At 38.4% G+C, this 25032-nt stretch overlaps 1 protein-coding gene across 2 annotated transcripts in view; it reads right to left on the bottom strand.

Annotated features, from left to right (window-relative positions):
• Positions 1-25032, bottom strand: part of GPC3 (glypican 3) — a 789745-nt gene that overhangs the window by 574053 nt on the left and 190660 nt on the right. For both annotated transcript variants that reach the window (XM_073641318.1, XM_073641317.1), the window contains exon 3: positions 2753-3444. In XM_073641318.1, the coding sequence (XP_073497419.1) occupies positions 2753-3444 (692 nt within the window). The remainder of the gene's footprint in view (positions 1-2752; positions 3445-25032) is intronic.

The following is a 25032-nucleotide window of genomic DNA, read 5'->3' as shown; positions in this document are numbered from 1 at the left end:
GTCACCACATGTCCTTTAGTCTACCGCGAGCTGCCAGCAAGCCAGGACGCATCGGATAAAGACACCGGGGGCCATCAGAAGGTAAGTATAATATTTATTATTTTATTCTTTTTTTTTTACAGGTTCTATGGTACCCGGGTCCGGAGGAGAGTCTCCTCTTCTCCAGACCCGGGTACCATCCGCACATTGAAACGCTTGGATTCCGCATGTACAGATGCAGTGATGCAGATTCCATGCGTTCCAATGCAAGTCAATGGCGGCGAAAACGCAGCGCTTCCGCAAAATAATTGGTAGTGCTGTTTTTTTCCGCAATGATAATCCGAAGCGGAAATTTCAGCAGCATGTGCACAGCACATGCGGATTATCAGTGGGGAACATGGCAGACCTTCTACCAAGCGTTTTTTAAGCGTTTCTGCGGTGGAATTGCCGCTGCTGAAACGCTTAAAAAACGCATCGTGGGCACACAGCCTAAAAAAATTATTATAATTAATATATTAATATTGTGCCAAATTAATTTCACGTGAACTATCACATGCTCTATCACAGGGGATCATGTGACATGTGATACATCAGGTGTGTGTGTGTGTGGGGGGGGCGCACCTTCTAAACTGCCCGGGGCCCTTGCTACTTTTAATCCACCCCTGCTTGTACTTATCACACTTACATCCTCTCCTTCCTTGGCCATTTTTTACCTAGTTTTATGCAGCAATATTCTGTAATATTACACAAACCAATAACAATTTAAATTAAGCAAAACGACGACTGTTGCAGCTCTTGGGCAAAGTATTTCTTCGGGGGATCCTTCCCAGTAATTATTGCCTTCCAGTCACATAGCACATATCTCTCAACTCCCAAAAAAAGCAATTGGGATACATAATACGGCACGTAAATCGAGGCACAGGAAGGTTTTGAGATACACCCTTAACTACCACTCCGAACGACACCCATCAACCATTTCTTCCTCCCCACCCTGGCCACATTAGAAAGTGATGGACATCCCCTTTAAGGCTGGGCTCACACTACTACTAAACCCTTCCAATGTCCTATTCCATTATATGAATAGAGCAATGGAAAGCGGCTGGGGACAGATTCATTAGACGCACGCCAGCATAGCCCGACTGTCTCCACTGACTATAATGAGCTCCGTCATCTTTCTGTCAAGATGTCCATCATACTTCAAACCTTAGCTCTTATTCTTGTAAGTCCACGCTGAGAGTCTCCTCAGCGCTCCTCTCCACCTCAGGGCAATGCAAGTCACAACTATGAACATAAGAACATGTCCTGGTGTAAGGGCAGAGAGGAGCATCTTAAAAGAGCTGTCTTCACAGTTAACTCTTTAAAGGAGGTTCCCCCTTTCTACTTTCTTCACAACATTAGCATACCAGTGTTAAAAATATAAAATCAGCATTTGCTCACTGGGCGTATCAGTGATGGCAGTGCAGCCAGCACAAGCTCCTGAGGTTTGGCTGCAGCGGTCACATGCAGTAGAGTAGTGATGTCACCGCTGCAGCCTGTAAAAAATCACCAGAAAGTGAGTAATGCTGGTTTTATTACTTTTATGCTTTCACTAATGTGGCTGTTTAAAGACTTGTTTCATGCTGGAGACATTTTATTATTAATGTCAGGACATGTAGAGATTGTACAATAATTAATTGTGTGTGTGTGTCCACACATATGGATACTGTATATATATATATATTTATTATGCATACACACAGGAGTCTGGATTAAATAAAGCTCCCCCAATTGCCAGATGTTACTACTGTTCCCGGGTTCCAACAACTCTGCTTTCTTACTTAAAAACAGTCCTGACTTTGCTGGTACAATCAGGGAACAATCATGTAAACTGCACCTGCTATTCTGGTGTTTTCTTAGATCTTTAGGGGGCATTACAATGTAACCTACATGCACTGCCTCTTTGATCCCATCAAAGAGAGCTTCTTATCCCACCAAATATCTTAGTAGTTGTGACATCTGTATTAGTGCCTGCCCTTCCTGCTTCTGGTTCTATCCCCAATCGGCTCTTCGCTCTCTTTGTGGGCGACAGTTCTAATTTTGTGTCCTCTGGCAATTGTAGTTCCATCCATACTGGGAGATATAGAGTTAACTCCTGTGTGGTTTGGGTGGGGCTGCAAGCTATTTAAGATCCTGAGATCCTTCTGTCTACTGCCAGTTATAATCTGACTTGCTTCAGTTTAACTCCTGCCTTGCTATTCTCCCAGTGGACATTTTGACCTCTGCTTGCTTTTTGATTATTCTCCTTCTTTGTGATTTTGTCCCTACACTGACCTCCTGATTCTGACCCGGCTATCCGACTATTCTTTTGCCTCGGGTTCAATGCTATCTGCCAGCTAGCAGCTCTTCCATGCAAGCGATCCAGTTGACCCCGTTTTAAGTCTAGATTCCTGTAAAGGGGATAAAGAGTGAAGCCCGATGTTGTCCCGGAATCGGCCTTGCACCAAGTCTGTCTGCAGTAGCCTTTTTGAGTCTGTGGCCTATGACAGTCCTGACAGTAGTGGTCTTTAAATTCCCTTGTTAGATTGTTAGAATGCTACGTAGAAAGTTAATGCTAAAGTATGAGAAAATAACAGACTGAACCATTCTGACATTTTGAACTTTCTGCCATATAATGGGTAAGCTCAGACAAACCTACATCATAACAGAAAACTTTAGTTTTGAGTTTTGACTATGAGTTTAAGGCCATTTTTCACATTACACTTTTAAAAGGTTTTGAAAAATAAAAGTGACTTACCGCTGTGGAAAGTCTTCCTCCATTTCTTTCAACATGTATTACAGCTTCTTGGATGAGTGAAAACAGATTTAGTAGAACGCGTTCTAAGTCATAAATCCCATGCATTTCTTTGGCAAGTCTCTCAATTGATGCAATGTATTCATTCCAGTAAGAGTCTATTTCCCCAACGCTAGACAGGCAACCTCGCATAACGGTTCCACAATATCCGGCACATGGACGTGCCAGTAAATGTCCTTGACAGTGGGAGCAGTACCACATTTTCAGAAGGGCTCTACCACAGTCCTTGTTGAACTTTAAATAGTCCGTAGTATTAATCACTTCAATCCCGAGGTTTAGCGCCTGAAGGAAAACTCGAGAAGCCTGCAAGGACTTAGATACTTGTGTCATGATTGTTTTTGGATACTGACTAAACGCATTGACGTCTCGTCTGGCCAGTCGCAGACATTCTACACTTTGCACTGACTCTTTAAATCCAGGGTTCAAGTAGCTGCCATACACTACCGGGAACAAGCCATCGAAAAACTCATTCACCATATCATTCACATTAATGTCTGAACCTAAGACATAGAGTGAAATGTCTGTGAATAATTCTCCGACCAGTTTGAAGGTCTTCGAAGAGATATTTTGGTAATGAGTCTTAAACATTGTGTTTGTATAATTCCTTGCGTGCCGTATTACCATTTCAAACGCTTCTGCAAGAAAAGAGAGAAGACAGAGTGAACAAAATGCAATTTGAATCCACTTTCATATATTCATTCATCACCGAATAGTTTCCTTTCAAGCTTCAAAACTCACAAGACAAGGATGGATTTTATATGGCCACTCATTTTTCTGCAGATCTATCAAAAGTGCTAATGTAAAATGCTTCAATATCTTTTTCGAACAATTTTCCTTTTGTGTCTACAACGTACTTTTATGTACATGTTGTATTCTCAAGATATACCAGCATCAAGAAAAGCTTTTATTAAGAACAATGGGCACCTCACATGGATCCAGACTTGTAGAAGGAATTGCTAAAGTGTTGCCCTGGCAAATAAAAGCCCTTCAACACATAACATCTATAATTGCTATGCACTAGATTTTATAAAGTATTAGACCTGCGTCTTAATGACTGAGGTTGTGTATTATGATGCTAAAAAATAATAGCGCTACTAGAACCAGATACCGTACCATCAAAAACACTAAATCATAGTTTAATTTATTGTTTAAAGTTTCCTAAGAAACGAATCCAAGAGTGAACCATTTTATTTAGTACTCAACTGTTATATCCTTTACAATACTTTACCATGAAATAAAACAAGTGGTATCTGTAAAATTAGATATCTGCGATGCGACGGTTATTTTCATAAACTTGCATAAAATATGAATTCCTCTATTATATGATTGCTCGTTTGTTAGCTGATCACTAGATATGACACAACGGGGAATGATCGGGAATGAGTATGTCCATTTGGATGATCATCTGTCCTTTTGAAAATCTTTTAACCCCTTCATGACCTTTGACGTATAGGTATGTCAAGGGTAATGTCCCTGTTTTGATTTGGGCTCTGACGCTGAGCCCGCATCTTTCCCCGCACTTGATGGCTGATTTAATCAGCCATCAAGTGCCCCTAACAGCCTCGGATGGATCAAAAGATCCACTCGCGACTGTTAATCAGTTAAATGCCTCTGTCAATCACTGACAGCAGTAAATGCCAGGCATAGAAGTTGTTCTGCGCTCTCTGGAGTCGCGACAAACGAGTAGTAAGCATAAAAATGTAGGTTTATTTGTCTACGCGTTTCAGAGTCCACCAACTTCTTCCTCGGGACAATCAAACATGTATGGTTGAAATCCACATTTTACTTAATGGGTAAATGAGCTGTTAAGATCTATCGGCCGGACATAGATCTCCCTGAGAATCTGACTCCAGGGGTTATTTTAAATGAAAGGAGTTACTAGTGTGAACCATGCAAAAACTGACTTGTTTCTCTCAGTGAGATCTGAACACAGTAAAGCAGAGTTAATATAGTACAGCAGAACTGAATTTTGCCTCATTGCAAACACATTTGCAGCAACAGACATCCTCTTATAGTGCTGTCAGCTCAGCTGAAGAGCTGTGTTTAATTACAACTAACACATTACAGTAGAGCTAACACAGTACAGCACTGTAGAACCTTGTCTCATCACACACATATTTGCAGTTGTCCTCTCACAGTGCTCTCAGCTGTACTGTACTGCCCTTTAGATCAGGTGAGCAGACTGTCAGTCATTACATATCACGCTGGTAATACCCCTTTCACTTATAATAAGCTCTGGAGGCAGATTCTCAGGGAGATCTATGTCCAGCCCATAGATCTTAACAGCTCATTTACATATGTAGAAAAATGTAGACTTCTCTGGACTTTGGATTGCAGTTATCAAGGTATCATTTTATTCAGCTTCCTATGACCTGCATGTCCATATAGACGGCTTAGGAGGGTTGATCCTATGACAGAGTCCCACATAAATAGTGGAACAGATACATTTTTAGACCAGTATATGTGTCAGTCTTTTGTCAAAATTAATGTTTTTAACATATTTGGCACAACTATCACACATAGTCTAGCCATACACTTTTCAGGCATCTTTTATTCAAATCTGTTTGCATCAATAAGTTTTTCATGAGATTATTTTCCCTCTATCATTTTACGCCTCTTCTTTGGTGAATGTTGTTCGATAAATATAAACCATTTGAAATTTTTTCAAATCCAGAACAATGAGGAACTCATGGATTTGCCAAAACAAAAAGAGATGGGAAGTTATCCAGAGATTCCTGTGGTATATTACACTGGCAGAAAGGAAGCAGGGACTGCAATCAAATACATGATGTAATGCTCATTATGGCTAAAGAAATAACTTAATTAAAAAATATGTATCATTTGTTTATATATATAGAGAGAAAAACTACTCTTGGTTATTGTGTCAATGGTTTCCTATCCCCAACATATGGACAGCTATGGCAAAAATCTATAGAGGCAAACGAGGACACCCACACAACTATGAACAGACACCAGAGACATCTGCAGATAATGATTAGTTTCACAACCTTGACTCCAGCAGCGCACATAAAAATTAAAATCTTGAACATGTTTCAATTTTTATGTAAAAAGAATATATATTGTATTATGAAAAGATACATATAGATATTTCAGTTATATTTTATCCTTTAGATCTCATAACCACTGACAATGACTTGAAACATTCACTTCACGAAGACTACTGGATTATTAAGACTTAACATTTATTACTTGACTTTTGCATCAGAATTCCTGTTGTCCTTCTACAGTTTGACCACTAGTGGCTGTTATTGTTCACCTTAATAATTGTGATGCAATCCCACTCCTTACCACTGGAGGCTGCTGTTGTGTTCTGCAATTGTCCTTTACTAAGCTGGCAGATTCTGAATTTGTGGGATCCATCTTGTTTCCTGTTTGGGCCCACTTAAAGCCGGATGGATCTCTCACTCATTGCTTGAGTATTGTGTCTTGCTGTTATCCTAGTTCCAGTCTCCAGCTCCTGAACATTCTTACCCAGACTGTTCTCACCAATCTAGGGATTGTTTTCTGCAAATCATTTTGCTAACTCCAAGAACTTCTACTACCGCTTGCTGTTCCTGCTCATGCTTCTTTGGCCACTGGTTTCCAGCAGTACTACACCAGTATTGTAACTGTATGTGATGTGCTAATCCGATGTAAATATTTCTTAATAGACCAGGAGCATTTTAACCAACGCAATATCAACTGAACCAGTTGTTATTTTGTTAAGCATATTATGGTTCCTTATTTTATTCTTGAAACTAATTTCTCTTGGGTATCTGAGCTCAATGTTTTTTAGGACCCAACCTAATATAGTGAATGGCTAGTACAAGAGTGGGGTATAGTGTAAGGAGTCACTATATTCATTACCTCCGCAAACTGTAGTGTCCAAGATAAATTTCCGCAATGGTCAGTGGGATATTATTATTTTTATTATTATTATTTATTTTTAGAGCACAATTGATTCCATGGGGCTGTACATGAGAAGGGGTTACATACAAAATACAAATATAAATTACAGTGAACTAACAATGACAGATTGGTACAGAGGGGTGAGGGCCCTTACAGTCTACCAGGTAATGGGGATGGAAACAGTAGGTTGGGGGGGGGGGAGTTGTGGCAGCTCCAATGGTGGTGAGGTGTCAGGGGGTTATTGCAGGTTGTAGTGAGGTGGCACCAGGGTCAGTGGGACGTGTTGGGGGACAGAATTCCAGAGTATGGGGGATGCTCGGGAAAAGTCTTGGACTTGGAGTGACAATCGTTTAAGTGTGGAGGAGAGAATAAAACCTTGAGAGGACGGGAGATTACGTGTTGGAAGGTAACGGAGATTAGTTCGGAGACATATGGAGGAGACAGATTAAGGACGGCTTCGTAGGTCAGTGTTAATAGTTTGAACTAGATACGTTGGGGAATTGGGAGCCAATGAAGGGATTTGAAGAGGGGAGAAGAGGAGGAATAGCGAGGTGAGAGATGGATTAGTTATGCAGCAGAGTTAAGGATGGACTGGAGAGGTGTGAGAGTGTTAGCAGGAGGACACAGAGGAGGATATTGTAGGACAATATTATTTTAGTCCCAGTAAAGGAGTCTTGGGTCCTTAGAAGGACAGGGTTTTTTCATTTAGCAACCTAAAAAGGATGGTCCAGATGAACGTCCTGAGAAGGACAGGTTTGTATGTAGCCCTACACAGCTACTATGCTCTATATGTCCATGAGAAGATGCGTCATCACTCAGACCACAGCATAACCCATGGTGAGATGCTGCTGGGCCACACGCCAGGCAGATTACTTCATAACCTGACATCATCCCCTGATGATTCCAAATGTAAGAAGCGCTGCCAAGATATGGAATAAACTGGGAGATCTGTATGCTGACAAGTCCTCTTGAGGACATATACAGTGGGTACAGAAAGTATTCAGACCCCTTTACATTTTTCACTGTTTGTTTCATTGCAGCCATTTAGTAAATTCTAAAAAGTTCATTTTTTTTCTCATTAAAGTACACTGTGCACCCTATCTTGACTGAAAAAAAAACTGAAATGTAGAAATTTTTGCAAATTTATTAAAAAAGAAAGACTGAAAAATCACATGGTCATAAGTATTCAGACCCTTATAGGGTCCATTATTCTGTATGGAGGACTTTGTGGTGCCCATAATACTGTATGGAGGACTATGTGGGGCCTATTATTCTGTATGGAGGACTATGTGGGGCCCATTATCCTGTATAGAGGACTATGTGGGGCCCATAATTCTGTATGGAGGACTATGTGGTGCCCATAATACTGTATGGAGGACTATGTTGGGCCCATTATTCTGCATGGAGGACTATGTGGGGCCATTATTCTGTATGGAGGACTATATGGGGCCATTATTTTGTCTGGATGACTATGTGAGGCCCATTATTCTGTATGGAGAACTTTATGGGGCCCATTATACTGTATAGAGGACTATGTGGTGCCCATTATTCAGAATGGAGGGATATGTGAGGCCCATTATTTTGTATGGAGAACTTTATGGGGCCCATTATACTGTATAGAGGACTATGTGGGGCCCATTATACTGTATAGAGGACTATGTGGGGCCCATTATTCTGTATGGAGGACTATGTGGTGCCCATAATACTGTATGGAGAACTATGTTGGGCCCATTATTCTGCATGGAGGACTATGTGGGGCCATTATTCTGTATGGAGGACTATATGGGGCCATTATTTTGTCTGGATGACTATGTGAGGCCCATTAATCTGTATGAAGAACTTTATGGGGCCCATTATACTGTATAGAGGACTATGTGGTGCCCATTATTCAGAATGGAGGGATATGTGAGGCCCATTATTCTGTATAGAGGACTATGTAGGGCTCATTATACTGTATAATGGTTGGCCTGCGACTTTGTCCAAGTTTGTCATTTTGGCCCTCTGTGTGTTTGAGTTTGACATCTCTGCTATTGATGAAATAGGCTGAACTGGCATAAAAGCAGATAAAAGAGGCTGAACTAGTATATCCATAGATAAAGTAGACTTTGCTGGTATAACCATAGATGAACTAGTCTTAGATGGTATAACCATAGATGGACTAGTCTTACTGTAGATGGTATAACCATAGATGAACTAGTCTTAGATGGTACCATAGATGAACCAGTCTTAGATGGTATAACCATAGATGGACTAGTCTTAGCTTGTATAACCAGAGATGGACTAGTCTTAGCTTGTATAACCATAGAAGAGCTAGATTGAACTGGTATAACAATAGATGACCTAGGAGGAGCTGTTATAACCATAGGTAAACATGGCTGTGCTGGTATAACCATAGATGAACTAGTCTGAGCTGGTATAACCATAGATGCACTAGTCTTAGCTGTTATAACCATAGAAGAGCTAGATTCAATTGGTATAACCATAGATTAACTAGGCTGAACTGTTATAACCAAAGATGAACTAGGCTGTGCTGGTATAACCATAGATTAACTAGTCTGAGCTGGTATAACCGTAGATGAACTAGTCTGAGCTGGTATAATCATAGATGAATTAGTCTGAGCTGGTAAAACCATAGATGAACTAGGCTAAGCTATTATAACCATAGATAAACGTGGCTTAGCTGTTACAACCATAGATGAACTAGGCTGAGCTATTATAACTATAGATGAACGAGGCTGAGCTGTTACAACCACAGATGAACTAGGCTGAGCTATTATAACCATAGATGAACGAGGTTGAGCTATTATAACTATAGATGAACGAGGTTGAGCTGTTACAACCATAGATAAATGAGGTTGAGCTGTTACAACCATAGATGAACTAGGCTGAGCTATTATAACTATAGATGAACTAGGCTGAGCTATTATAACCATAGATGAACTAGGCTGAGCTGGTATAACCATAGATGAACTAGGCTGAGCTATTATAACCATAGATAAATGTGGCTAAGCTGGTATAACCATAGATGAACTAGGCTGAGCTATTATAACTATAGATGAACGAGGCTGAGCTGTTACAACCACAGATGAACTAGGCTGAGCTGTTACAACCATAGATGAACGAGGCTGAGCTGTTACAACTATAGATGAACTAGGCTGAGCTATTATAACCCTAGATGAACTAGGCTGAGTTGGTATAACCATAGATAAACGTGGCTAAGCTGGTATAACCATAGATGAACTAGGCTGAGCTATTATAACCATAGATGAATGAGGCTGAGCTGTTACAACCATAGATGAACAAGGCTGAGCTGTTACAACCATAGATGAACTAGGCTAAGCTATTATAACCATAGATGAACTAGTCTTAGTAGGTATAATCATAGATGAACGAGGCTGAGTTGTTACAATCATAGATGAACGAGGCTGAGCTGTTACAACCATAGATGAACTAGGCTGAGCTATTATAACCATAGATAAACGTGGCTAAGCTGCTATAACCATAGATGAGCTAGGCTGAGCTGGAATAACCATAGATGAATTAGGCTGAGCTATTATAACCATAGATGAACTAAGCTGAGCTATTATAACTATAGATGAACGAGGTTGAGCTGTTACAACCATAGATGAACAAGGTTGAGCTGTTACAACCAAAGATGAACTAGGCTGAGCTATTATAACTATAGATGAACGAGGCTGAGCTGTTACAACCACAGATGAACTAGGCTGAGCTATTAAAACCATAGATGAACGAGGTTGAGCTATTATAACTATAGATGAACGAGGTTGAGCTGTTACAACCATAGATGAATGAGGTTGAGCTGTTACAACCATAAATGAACTAGGCTGAGCTATTATAACTATAGATGAACTAGGCTGAGCTATTATAACCATAGATGAACTAGGCTGAGCTGGTATAACCATAGATGAACTAGGCTGAGCTGGTATAACCATAGATGAACTAGGCTGAGTAGGTATAATCATAGATGAACGAGGCTGAGCTGTTACAACCATAGATGAACTAGGCTGAGCTATTATAACCATAGATAAACGTGACTAAGCTGCTATAACCATAGATGAGCTAGGCTGAGCTGGAATAACCATAGATGAACTAGGCTGAGCTATTATAACCATAGATGAACTAGGCTGAGCTATTATAACTATAGATGAACGAGGTTGAGCTGTTACAACCATAGATGAACAAGGTTGAGCTGTTACAACCAAAGATGAACTAGGCTGAGCTATTATAACTATAGATGAACGAGGCTGAGCTGTTACAACCACAGATGAACTAGGCTGAGCTATTATAACCATAGATGAACGAGGCTGAGCTGTTACAACCATAGATGAACTAGGCTGAGCTATTATAACCATAGATGAACTAGGCTCAGATGTTATAACCATAGATGAACGTGGTTGAGCTGTTATAAGAAGAACGCCGCTGAGCTGGTATAACCATAGATGCAATTGGCTTTAGCAGATATGACAGTAAACATAAAACAACTTTATTTATCAGTTTAAAATATGTAAATGCTAAGATCCATCCTTCCTACATGGTGACATTAAGCTCTGTTATACCTAGGGTAGCTCCCTGTCTTCGACAATCATAAAACAACGAGAATATGTCCATTTATTTTCATAACATGGGTCGGATGAAATTCATGAAAACTTGTAAGCACCTAACAGAATAAATGTTTGTAATACATAACCATATAAAATGTATCCTTTAATCTACGGCCTTTGTTCCAAACCACTATCCTGAGTCGTGTCTTTTTTTATAGAAGGATATACAAATTGCTTAGAGCCCTGTCTGTAGGCTGCATATTTTATATGAAGACCCATAGTAGCACATTGATTATATTAATCATTTAGTATAGTCATTTTACACAGTAAATAAAGGAACCCTAATGACACAGCATGAAAGCCTGAACAGCCCATAAATGAACTAATAGTGCTCTTACCCTTTGATTCTTCTGTGTGTCCTGTCTCCATGTTGTCTGCATTCTTTACTTAATTGCACACAAATTAAAACAGCTAGTTAAAGCATAGCTAAGTCCTGACAAAGCATAGGGTTCGGCAAAATGAGTACACTCCTTTCCCACACACGACTTTGTCATTTACCTCCACAAATTTGGGAAGAAAAAAGTAGTTGCTGACTTTTAAAGAGAAAAGTTTAAGATGTGAATTTGCTCTGAGTGATTTATACCATATACTCAGAATTAATTTCAATTACACTATATCAGGGAAAGTTCATGCAGCTTAATTTGGCAAAGTTTAATTACTTAGTGCCCATAAAATAATGATAGTCCCTATGGCTCCCCAGTACAAACCTACTGTATGTGCCCATCAAGTGTTACCTCTACCCTTAAACACTTCAAAAGATTGCAATATTCTTCCTCTGAATTGCCACCCGCAGTCCTCATCTCTAGTTAAATCACGGAATAACTAAACTATCACTTTCAGACAAAATAATGACCCTAAAAAAGTAGATAATGGCTTCATCTGTGTAATTCTGTTTGTCCCCGTTAGTTTTATTAAACCTGTCACCAGGTTTTCACAATATAAAGTACGGCCAGCACCTTTAAGGCTTCTTTTACAGCATTTTAGTAAGTTGTATGTATGTCCTCAATTCCCTATGCAAGGCACAATAAAGACTTTTTATTATACCCACAGACGGCGCAGTCCGGTCTGATGGGCGTCTCTGGTCTTGATCCGGCACATGTTCTCTTCCCACAATTGCCATCCTTCTTCCCTTCATGTAGATGACGCGTCCTATGTCATCCACACAGTGTTCCCATTGCCCTTTATTGCATTTTATTGCAATGTTGCGGCAAGCAAAAAAAACCATAATTCTAGAATGATGAAATCAGCTGCCATGTGCCTGAAAAGGTGCGGGCTCAGCGCCGGAGCCTGCATTAAAAAGGGGAAGGCGACCTATGATGTACCTGTATGTCATAGGTCGTAAAGGAGTTAAAATGTGCTGGAGAAGAAGGGGCCCAGGATGGGGGGCACTGTACCAGGAAGGGGCTTATGATGGGGGACATTGATATACCATGGGGCCCAGGATGAGGGACATTATTACTGGAAGGGACCTGAACGGGGGATATTAGTACTGGAACTGGCCAGGATGGAGACATTATTACATGGGGGTGAATATGCATGTCTTTATAGAACGCCACAAAGGCCCATACACCTGACCAACAAGCAGGTGGGTGCCCAGGTCCAAATTTTGCACCAGGGGCAGTGGGACTCTAGTTACGCCACTAGTTAGAGTGCACATCATCAATAATTTTGCCCCTATTCCATAAAAACAGATTTGAGCTATTTGACCTGATTCTATTATATACAGGAAATTAGTTTATTTTATCGTGTATTCTGCTATATTCTCCATGCCCAACAAAAAAACAACATAATAAACCCCAGACTGTGATCGGAACAGTTTTATGGTGGAGGTAGTGATTTGTTTAAGGATTTTAATGCTCTGCTAAAGAGCCTAAAATAAATTTGATAGCATCATGTCATCTACAAGCATCTGGAGAGAGATTGGAGAGAGAAGATCTATAGAGACAACACTGCAACATCTGCTCTGCTTATCCAAGGCACAGAAACAATATTTCTGCGGGGAATTCCTAAGCAGGAATTTGCCTTTAACAAACTCCTTATTAATAATTAGAACAGTTTCTTTATATTATTGTATGTGCCCCCCTAATTCAGCGCAGGAACCTTGCTTTTCTTTCACTCAGTGCCTTTCCATCTTATTCCTGAAAAGCAGAAGCTTTCTAGCTGTGTTCTATACAATTGGATATAATTGGGATTTTTTTTGTAAAATGCAACATATATAATAAGAAATAAGAAATTGTGAATGAGTAATCAGCAGTGGTATCTCCACAGACAAAGATAGCGGAGGACACATATGGTTATAGAAAGGCGAATTCTTGCCAGAACACGAACAATCGAGGTAATTACGGATCAAATCTTAAAATGTATTAAATGGATTCATCAACATATTTTATTAAAGCAGATAAGATGAGTTAAGACACAAACATATATGATTTATGGTAAGTCAGGGGTTAATATTGCTGTGTTCAGACTTGTCCGGCACGAAATATATGGATGTTAACTGGCCTCACATGAAGTTGGCACTAAGCAGCACTTTGGTAAGAAAGCAAGATGGTAAATTGCAGATTTATAGTGCACTTTGTAAGAAAATAAATTCTCTACTACTGTATTTAGTTTTTGTCCAACAAAAGTTAATGTAGCCTTAAAAATTTGCATCTGTCTATATAGATTAAAAGGAAAAAAAAAGCCTTTGTGCAAGTGCTGTTTTTCTCCTTTAAATTATTGGCAAACAGGAATGGTCTTAAAGAACACCTTTCACTTACTCAAAAATTTAGTTAAATACCTTGTAAAAATCCCCTGATTCTGCTGCTTTTTTCTGTGTTGTGCTGCCTTCACATTTGTTGTTTTTCGAGCGCAGTATGTGAAATCTCTGCTTTTAGTGCAACTGGGTGTTTCTTCAGCATCTTCTCTGGAGGCGTGCACTTTCACTCCTCCCTACTAGACTGCTAGATCAGCTGCCCAGCTGTGAATGGCATCATCTGAGAGGGGTAAAAACACACCCCCCCAAGAGAGGACTAAAGAAACGCCCAGTTGAACTAGAAGCAGAGATTTCACATACTGCGCTGCTAAAGCAAGAAATGTGGCTATCTCTGCAATGGAGCGACACAGCTCAAAATGGAAAAGAACGGCAGAGTCCAGGGAGCTCTGGGATTTTTACACGATATTGAACTCAATTTTTTGGAGCAAGTGATAGGTCCTCTTTAAAGCAAGTATACCATAGTGAAAACATTTATACCACAGAGCTTAAAAAGAGGCAATTGCTACTGCACGTATAATGCCACTGTATAATACATGTAGTAGATTGATTATCTAGTAGTAAATCCTACTGTAGAAAGGAGCAAACTTTGCCGAATTTTCGACAAGCAACCACTTAGCCTGCTACTGTAAGTGACTTGCTGCTCTGTGATTTCAGCATAAAACAACCTGCTTCTCTCCACTATTACAGTCATATTTTTCCTTTTCAGCCATTAATAATGACTTGGTAATCTGGACACAGATTGAATTATTATCACTAAAAACCCAATTTTTAGAATCATTAACCACAATAATTGTTTGATGGTCTTCAACCGATAAAAATTATATTGCTCAGAAGTTATTATTAACATTTAAAAATATATATTTGTGTCACTGTAGGTAAAAGTTACTATTATAGAATTTACTTTTCTAATGTCCAAGAAAAATACACAGAAAGCATGATATTTGTATGATGTCTAAACTGGCCATAGGTGTAATACTATGATCTGCCAGAAGGCGGACAAACAAATGTCCATCAGATTGCTTGTAAAAATCCTCCAAACACAAATATGCCAGTCTACACTGGCAGATTAGGTAATGACTTCATTAAATGAACCAGTGGGCTTACACAAATTGACCAATAATTAGCTGAATTTGGCCCGTCATGCCATATACTTGTATTTTCAGTTGACGATGGCTGAAAAAAATCCAAATTTACTCTATTTGTAAGGGTAGCTTTAGCCTAACAAAATATGATGACAGGTTTTAAGTTAAATGTAATATATATATATATATATATATATATATATATATATATATATATATATATATATATATTTATTATATATACAGTAATACAGTACAGACCAAAGGTTTGGATACACCTTCTCATTTAAAGATTTTTCTGTATTTTCATGACTATGAAAATTGTACATTCACACTGAAGGCATCAAAACTATGAATTAACACATGTGGAATTATATACTTAACAAAAAAGTGTGAAACAACTGCAAATATGTCTTATATTCTAGGTTCTTCAAAGTAGCCACCTTTTGCTTTGATGACTGCTTTGCACACTCTTGGCATTCTCTTGATGAGCTTCAAGAGGTCAGGTGTGATATTTCCATTTATGAACGGTGGATCCTGTATTATCATGTGTGTATAGAGGTGCTACTGTAATTATTTGTGATTGTAACCTTATCTGTGATGATAATGAGGCTTCTGAAAAGTCAAGAGCAAAGAACAGGAAGTATGAATCTAAAATGGTCCCAACGACCAGTGTCAAAATTACTAGAATTCTATTTTATTTTAATAAAGATTGTGATATAGCAAAAATATTGTAAATTTAAAAAAAATAAATGTTACCCTAAAATATGAATTAAACAATGGTATTTTTCTGATAACAAATTCCCTTTATGTTGTGATAAATATCTAGTAATGTGTGAAGTGTGGGCAACTTTACTCAGCGCTACATGAAAAATATCACCTATGAGCTGGTTGGCATAGGAAGTAACACACCGGCTGGCTGCAGGCATGGTGAGGGGTGATAAATAATCCAATATTGTTTAGCTCATTTAACAATAACCAAGTGTCTCATAAACTGAACAATATAAGATTTCTGCACATATTTGCTGAATTAATGACCAGGAGGTTCTATCTGCTCCTCAGTGAATTCTTTTAATCACCATAAAAGTGAACCAAAACGATAAAAACAAGTCCCATAACATGACATTACAAAACTATGATCGCCTGTCTGGACTGTTTTAGTACCTCTGTAAAGCGTCAGAAAAGAAGAAATTATCATGTCTGGCACTAGTTTAACATCGTTTTTATTCCGGATCTCCAGATAACTGCACCACCCAGAATGCCAAAACTTTTGTATAGATTATACGATTTGTATAACTTATACAATCTACTATTCCACAAAGTAAATGCTTTCTATAACTATTTTCTTCGTTTTTTTTCTGTAATTAAAGTGAATATCTATCCTTAAACAGCATTTTCTTTTGCTTTATCTAAAAAGACAAAACCCAATAAAAAAAAACAAAAGTGAGCATATAACCTACAGCAAGTAAATCAGTAAATGGTAATACTACATGTAAATAACATAGGGTACTTAGTTAATACTAATTTGTTCAAAAAAGCATAAAAGCTTTTACCATCTACTGATTTACTTACTACAGGGTAGATGCTCATTTTTGTTTTTTCTTGGGTTTTGTCTATGAAATGGCCACAGTGTGAACGTGGTCTTACACTTTGCTCGTATACCAGCTTATAGTTCAGCTCCGTTTTGTTGGTTTTGCTGTAATATTTAGTATTTTGTACAAACAGGGACGTGGCCCCCCATCCTGAGCTTCTGCATAGCTTTCCATGGATGGGTGTCTCAGTCTGGCCCTGTCCTGCTCTGCCCTTATTCACATTGTTAGCATTTGACACATGGTAAGGATTTAATACTACAGACAGGTTAGGACCGTCCCAATGGGTACACCAGCACCACAACACGACGCTCCACAAGATTGGGACCGTTTCCCTGCACGCATAGTTGCTTCGCCTCCAGGGTCAGGACAATGGCAGCGCTTGCGACCAGAGCAGCGTAGTATTACCGGACCTGCTCCATTCCCAGGCGGGAGCACAGAACCACGATTCATAACAGGAATGGCTTTTATGCGGTTTTGATCAAAGTAGCCCCGTTTTTGGGATCAGTAAGAGACCCAGCAATCTGATCCCCAAATAATCAAACATTTTTGAGTAACTAACAATGTTAAAACTTTGCAAAAATCCTTCAATGAGTTTAAATGAAATGTTTAAAATGTCCAATTTTGCAAACAATTTTACTGCTCCAATGCATTGAAAATATTTTTGTATGTAAAATTTTAATTCCATCTCCTCCCACTCAGCCTGACTGACAGCTCCTCAATGTCCCTCCTCCTTGCTGCTGCTGTTACTGAAATCTTTTTTTAAAGGAAAGCTATAATCGGAAAATGACGTATAGTTTAAATCAGGTTTTTGTGTAATAAGTATATTTACTTTAAAATTCGCTATATCGTTCCACGGATATGGGGCTTTTTACTTAAAGGGGTTGTCTAGGCATGAAGTTCAAGTCTGCAGTCACTCTATATGTGCACTGTCAGGATTCTCTGGTATTAGCACCAGGAGCGAGAGGGTGCATGACTGCAAATATGCGATTTACAAACATGCAGTCACATACCAACTAGACATGCTCGGCCTCGCTCAATGCAAGTGTACGGAGATCGGACTAGTCTAGTTTGAATATGGCTGGAAGTATGCAAATCGCATACTTGCAGTTACATGACTACTCGCTCTCTGCGCCGGAATCAGAAAATCTTGACAGAGCATACTATAGACTAAAGCCCCAAGCCTAAACAACCCCTTTAATGCTATTTTTTTTTTCTTACTTTAAATACAATACAGCGATGCAAAAATGGTTGAACACGTCGTGGTAGATCGCTCACTCAGCTGCACGCGGAGGTAGACGCAGGAATGCTGTTCCTTTAAATTTATTTGCAAAAAACATGGCATAAACCACTACCAAGTCCATCAAAACAAACAGGTCGATCTTGGCATAACGGGTAAGCAAAAATAAATAAGGTAGTACAGTCCATAGACCTGTGGGGGTCCGCCCGCACAGGATTAGCAGAGCAAACACAGTTCAGGAAAGCAAACACAAGCTCCTCTCTGGAGCCAGCTACTCCAGACACTGAACACTGAATGCCTCAGCAGGCTGAATATTTAAACCCCAGACCACACCCTGAGGTGGAGATATGGAGAACAACCTCCCGCCCCCTGTATGGTTTTTCTCATAAAAACACGCTCTTTTCAAATGGTGGCTTAACCCCTCTCAGCAAATAACATGCTGGAAGGAACTTAACGGTTTTAATTCACTGAATCTAATAGCCTCAGGGAAACATATCTCCCCTCCAGCACTTTACCAGTAACTTTGTCACAATGTGAACAAGTTTTAAAAGTTCTCTCTTTAAACCCTTTCTTCATCATGAGGTTGTGAGACTCAAAGTTGATATTTTCTTTTAAATCTCATCCCACATCTATAATTAAAATGGTCCAGAGTCTCGTTCCAGTTTTTGCCCATTATAATATCATGTCTGCCGAAGCATTAGAGATGCACAAGACACTGATCTGCTCAGCGCATCTATGATTTGCTTTTGATCGATTAGTGCCTTCCGCTAGCAACAAGGAGAATTTGTAGGAAAATGTATTTGTACAATATTAAATCAATATCAATTTTTTTTCTTAAGGACACAAAAGCTACGAAGAGGACAGCAGAAGTCAACCGAAGACGGCTCAAATTTGTTTCCAATATCTTGCAATTATAGGGCTTTATAAAGAAGGACACAAACGTCAGACATTCAGGAAAATAGGATTTGTATAGATTGCTGTAGGAATAACAGATGATGCGCCTGAAACAACACTAGAAGCAATTAGTAGAAACAAATAGGAAAAAACATTTTTAAGTTTGCTATTAGGGATTTCTGAGTTAATAAAGAGGGGAAAGTAGTTACAAAAGGCGTCTCCTGCTGTAGAGGGATCAGCATGTGGATGTATGATATGAACCGGCCATTGAATTCAACAGAACTTGCATAAAACTTCATTTCCTTTGTGGTGTCACTGCAGGAATATTAAAGTGGCTCTGTTACCAAATTTCACAATACAAACACATTATTTGATTGATTTATTTTTTTGGACCTGATGAAGTTGGTTTATTTACTTTATACATCTATTTCTGAAATTGATTTTTAATCATTTTTGAAAGTTTAAAAAGGTCCTTTCGCTTAAATTTTCATGTTGAACTGGACTGGACACACATTGTAATAGTGACTGCCGAGCAGAAAAAAAAGTTTTTTTTTATTATTCCACCTCTCCACTTTGTAGATATTAACAAGGTATTTGGCATGTAAGGAGTTAACTTTTGTTAAGTCCAAGTGGGTGTTATCAGATAGTTTTCACTGGTGGCATGTACTTCTTCTGAGTTGCCCAATCATAAGCAGGCAGCTCTACAGCACCTATTACATTGTGAAAAATTTGGTGAAAGGTCCTTTTTAAACCCAATTTCTGCCCACCTAGCCTGTTTGACAGCTCCTCAGTGTCCCTCCTCCCTGCTGAGATCTCATATAGCTCACTACAAGCTGCAGCTGTCAGTCAGACTGTGGGGAAGAAAATGAATATATTTTCACACATGAGCTCTCTCACATTTTAGCCAATACCCATTTTAATATCTGGATTGTACAGTCATTCTGACATTGATTTTCTGTTATTTTTCATAGGGTGCAATTGGTCTTTTTTTCATTTGTTTTTTATCTTTTTGGCGATTTTTGCCATCCGCGTGTCATCCATTTTTCTTGTAAAAAAATATGGATGGAAGCTTCACAAACTTCACCTTTTCGTAACCAATCAATGAAAGATTCTCTATAATAACCAAGACATATCTACAAAATGGACCAGAGTTGGAAACGTCATGCTTTTTTTTTATGAGGACCACAGGACAGAAAAAAATGAATAAACTGATATGTGGAATAGCCCCATAGAATGTGTGAATAAGGCTTTACAAAAATATTTGATCCCCAAAAGGAAAAGCCCTTGAAGTCTGGATGCTCACTTCCGACATTCATGGTCGGAGTAAGGAACGTGATTTCTCATCTGGCTGAGTCTCAAGACCCGATCTCAGCAACCACATATGAGATTTTTCAAGCTTGGGTCAGGAGACCTCCCGGCCGGTTTGGACATCACAGTCTGTACTTGCATTGTAAATAAAGGACGTGTAAAATCAATCTTGGGGAATTAAAAATAAAAAAAAAAATTGAAAATAATTCAGTTTTTTTTAATATTTAATATCTGATTAAGATTGATTTAGAAACATTGGAAATCTATGGGTGAATGAAAGTAACCACTCTTTCACGATTATATTGGTGTGCTGTCCAATTTTTCACCTTTGTCAAATGTTATGAATAATTTCACACCAAACACTAAAAATATACAAATGGTCGTCGGCTATCCTACTGTAGGAACTATATGAATAATTTCACAGCAAAGACTAAAAAAAAAATATAGAACAATGGTCAATGGTCGTGGGCTATCCTACTGCATAAAAGCTATTATGAATAAAGCTTTTATTATATAAAATATCAGTTTTGTTAAACTAAATTTCACCACGCATTTCATTATGCTGAAATTATCGTACTGTGAAGAATTATGAGTGCAGCTCTGGAGTAAAGTACAGGTTGACTCAGAATCATTATTGAATAAGTTAAAGGATGTATTTATAATACACTACAATGTATTTGCAATTATGAAACATTTTGATTTCTATAAACTGGAAAAAAAAGCTATTCAAAGTGAACTTCTGCTTTAAGTTTTAGCTTTAAAGGGGTATTTCCATCTAATACATTTATCCACATCATATGCCATAAATATATAATAGGTGCAAGTCACACCCCTGTGGCCCAAATCTATCGCGAGAATGGGGCTGTGCCGCGCACTGCTGCCAGAGGAGTGGTAGTCGGGCATGCGCACCGCTCTCCATTCATTTCTACGGCAGCTCCAATGCAGCATGAGTCTTCGAGTTTCCTTTTCCGATGAGGTTGGCCAATCTGTTGGCCGCAGAGAACAACACATTACCCAAAGTGGCCATTGATTAGTTTCAGTAGTCAGTTCTGTGTGTCCAGAACAGAATCCACAGAGACTGGCTCTGTTTTTACTGTTTAGAGCTGTTTTTTCTCTGAAAAAAAAAGGCACAAATAACCTAATAAACCAATAACATTTAATATAATAAAACAATTAATACTTATACATTATATACTTCGATGCCATTTTACCAGAATTTTTCTCTAACAATATAGTAAAATAATGTGTTTTATTGTGTTCAATGTTTCTTTTTGTAGCAACAAAAGCACATTTTCATTGCAGACAAGGTCAGACTGTTTATCCTGCATGTAACAATGTGATAGCTTAAGCTTGTATACAGGTCGGATTCTGCTTCTTCTAGCGTGTAAAGCTTGATAGATGACCACCATACCTGGCTTTGCATTAGTAAGACACCACTGGGTCATTGCATCTGTAATTAATGGATTATCTGCATTGAACCATCATATACCAATTGCTGAGTGAAGCCTATTTTCTACAGTTATCTGAATATCTGCATTTATTCCAAAGACATAAGCAACAATACATGTGGTGTTCTGTTGTGTGCTGTCTTTCTAGGATAAAACGATCTGAAGAATTTTCTTTAGACTTTTAAATGTACAGCATTGACTTTTATCTGCAGGTAGGATGGTTACACTCAATGGAAAGTTAGCATAATCCAGCCTTTCGAAATTAAGATCCAAAATAGTTGTACATTGCATAATAAAGGTTACTGTTACATAGCAACATAGGTTGAATAAAGACCTAGGCCCATCAAGTTCAACTTTTCTCCCCCAATTGTACTCCCTACACGAACATACAATTACAAATGAACCAGTTTATAATTTTTTAATTCGTTTTATTTTTTTTATTACTCTTATGGTATTACTAAAATCCCTGTACCTAAATCTGTTGATCCAGAAGAAGGCAAAAAGCCCAGGACACATTCAGCCAATTTGCATCACGGGGAAAAAATACTTTCTTGACCCCGAGAAAAGGCGATCAGTATCAGTTATAACATTTTTCAAAAAGTTTAATTCCAAAAGTTGCTTCCAATTTTCTTTTTTTTTTTGTTTAAGAATTTTTATGAGAAAAATTTGGCGCCAAAAATGGCAACTAATACCACCAAACAAAAAAGGAAAAGTTCCTTTAAAAAAAAAGGCAGATGATGAATCAGAGAATAAGTGTCAGTAGGGTGCAAAAATGAATACTTAGTAGGACGACCCCGTAGACTGCTAATGACAGTCTGAACAGGGGTTTCAATTAGTAAAACACAAGTTGTACTGAATATTTTTCCAGAAACCTTTTACATCAATCTGCTCAGCTTCCACTGCTCTATACCATGCTGTCCATAAATTGCACAGCATTTCCAAGCTGACAGGTTTCCTTTAAATTAACAATATATATTTTTAATTTTTATGTTAACTTTCAGAAGACTCTGCTGGTTGTGTGAATATTACAATGTCATTATTTTTTTTATTATTATTATTTACTTATTTTTTATTACTTTACTTAATTTATTTACTGATCTATCAATTTATTGACTTTACAAAGTTTCCTGCAAATGATCATAAGATATTAGGGTATAAAATCTGGGATAGATGAAATTAGGGAACTGACAGCGGAGCAACTTATCTAAGAGCACATGGATAAAAAAAAAATCATCTGACGCCAGAAAGACAATCTGTCTAAGCAAACAACCTTCCATTAGTGTGCAAAACTGCAGCCATGCACAATGGCTAGAATTTTAAAGTACAGAGAAGAGGTAGAAAAATTGGAGAAAAAAAATACACTTCTGGAAAGAAGGATTCTCAAATAACTGGAGATTTCCTACTGTGTTTGCCTCACAGGAATATAAAACTACACGAGAAAGCAGATGTAATACGATGCTCACACTGGGCTCTGTAATCTAATTGTTCCCGGAGCACATTATCTTGACATTTAGAAATATTGTTTTTGAACACTATTATAACACATTCAAAGTTCCTGCCTATTTGAGATGAATAAAATCTGCAGGGTTTCAAGGGAAACAATGACTCATAATTACTTTTTTTTCTTATTCTTTGCTTCCTAAACTTCTAGGTCTTGTTTTATTTTTCTCTTGGTTAATGGTAAAATTAATCCTTTCCTTTGCAGCTGCAAAGATTTATCTCCGAGGCATCATGTTGAGTATCTATAAATGATATACAAATGAATACTGATGGGAAGCTGTCTTTACATCTACTTGAATTTAAGTGAATTGTTTTGTGCCAGAATATTGATTGACAACATTGATGTACATGGCTTTATAGTCTGGTTTTTCTATTGTTTTTAAGCATTTTGCTTTATTTCCCAGGAGTTAAGTGTGTGACTTTGAGTGAGTTGACATAAAGCGCTGCTGGTTAGTGTTTTGTATATAGCGTTGTATATTGTGTTCCAGTTTACTAGGGTGCAGCATAGCGTGTGGTATTCATGTCTCGTACACCGTTCTGCTATGTATTCATTTAGTCTTGTTTGCAAGAAGCAAAAATGTATTTGAAAGAGAAAACAAAAACCAGATCAAAGACACCGTGGATACAGTCAGCTGCGCGTAGTATGACTCATGCAACCCGATCCAGTCCTGCTCTACTGAAACATTGTTACTTTGTTTTAGGAACAAAACAAAAAAAAAAATCAAGGTTAAAAAATATAACTTCCAGATATATAGTAATAACTCATTATGCTGTTTGTTTTTTATTCCTATGGAAAATATCTTCTTTGGAAATGACATTTTATTTTGGACACCATTTTACAGGGGGTTTTTTTTCTATAGAAAAAATTCACATTGAAAGTTAAGCAACTTTAAAAACTTCTGTTGCGTTGCACAATATTTAAAGGATTATTTCCATCCCTGACTTTAAAGGCTGAGATGAGAATAACTGCTTCTAGGTCTAGGCCACCGGATTCAGCTTACCAAAACAGCCGAGAGCATTTATGATAGGCTGCTTGTGTTCCTCCTATAGAAATTAATGGCAGTTATGGAAACAGCTGTAGTAAAGTGTGCTACGCTTTTGGTGTAATTCCTGAGTTGTGGAAACAGCGTAGCTTGCTATGCCATCTCCATAACTAGTGTTGAGCGAATTTGTTCGGCATTTCAAATTCGTGTTCGGGGTTCCGGCTTGTTCGCGCCAAAAAATCGTCATGAACATCCCTGATTTGCCAAGCTGTCACGCAGATAACATTTTTGGTGCGAACAAGCCGGAACCCCGAAAACAAACCCGAAATTGAAATGCCGAACAAATTCGCTCAACACTATCCATAACTCACATTCATTTCTATGGGACTTAGAAACCAGCTCTTTTGGCAACTCCATTTTTTCAACCATTTTAACTCTCCTAGCATCCCTTACTGGTTCAATGACTTGTCGTAGATTCCTTTGGTGATTTGCATTCATGAAAGTGACGTCTTTCAATCAGTGTAAAAAAGAACTGTTTGTGGAAGCCATTTAGTAATTAATAGGGCTTCCACAGACAGACTTTGTGCAATCCACTTTCCTGAGCAGGTCCCAGAGGTACAGGTATTTGAAATTGCAATAGATGCATTACTCCCCTCCTCTGGCCAGTCCCGTATTTATATGATTACATCAGATTGTTTAAAGCCAGCTTATGTGATGGGACGTCATCTGAGTATTCGGGTAGTTGGTGTTCCTGCTTCTACTTCATTTTTTATTCATCAAGTTCCAACTCTGCTACATCTGGTCTCAATTTAAATAATTCCGCTACTGAGCTCGGCTGCATCCGGATTTTACGATAACAATTTCACTGTTCCAGGTATGCTACATCTAGTCTC

This window comes from Phyllobates terribilis, unplaced genomic scaffold (genome assembly GCF_046119375.1).
Source record: "Phyllobates terribilis strain yellow unplaced genomic scaffold, ASM4611937v1 Scaffold_7__3_contigs__length_470593459, whole genome shotgun sequence".
Classification (NCBI taxonomy): domain Eukaryota; kingdom Metazoa; phylum Chordata; class Amphibia; order Anura; family Dendrobatidae; genus Phyllobates; species Phyllobates terribilis.
The sequence above is the reverse complement of the archived record's forward strand: the minus strand, read 5'-3'. Positions and strand labels throughout refer to the sequence as shown.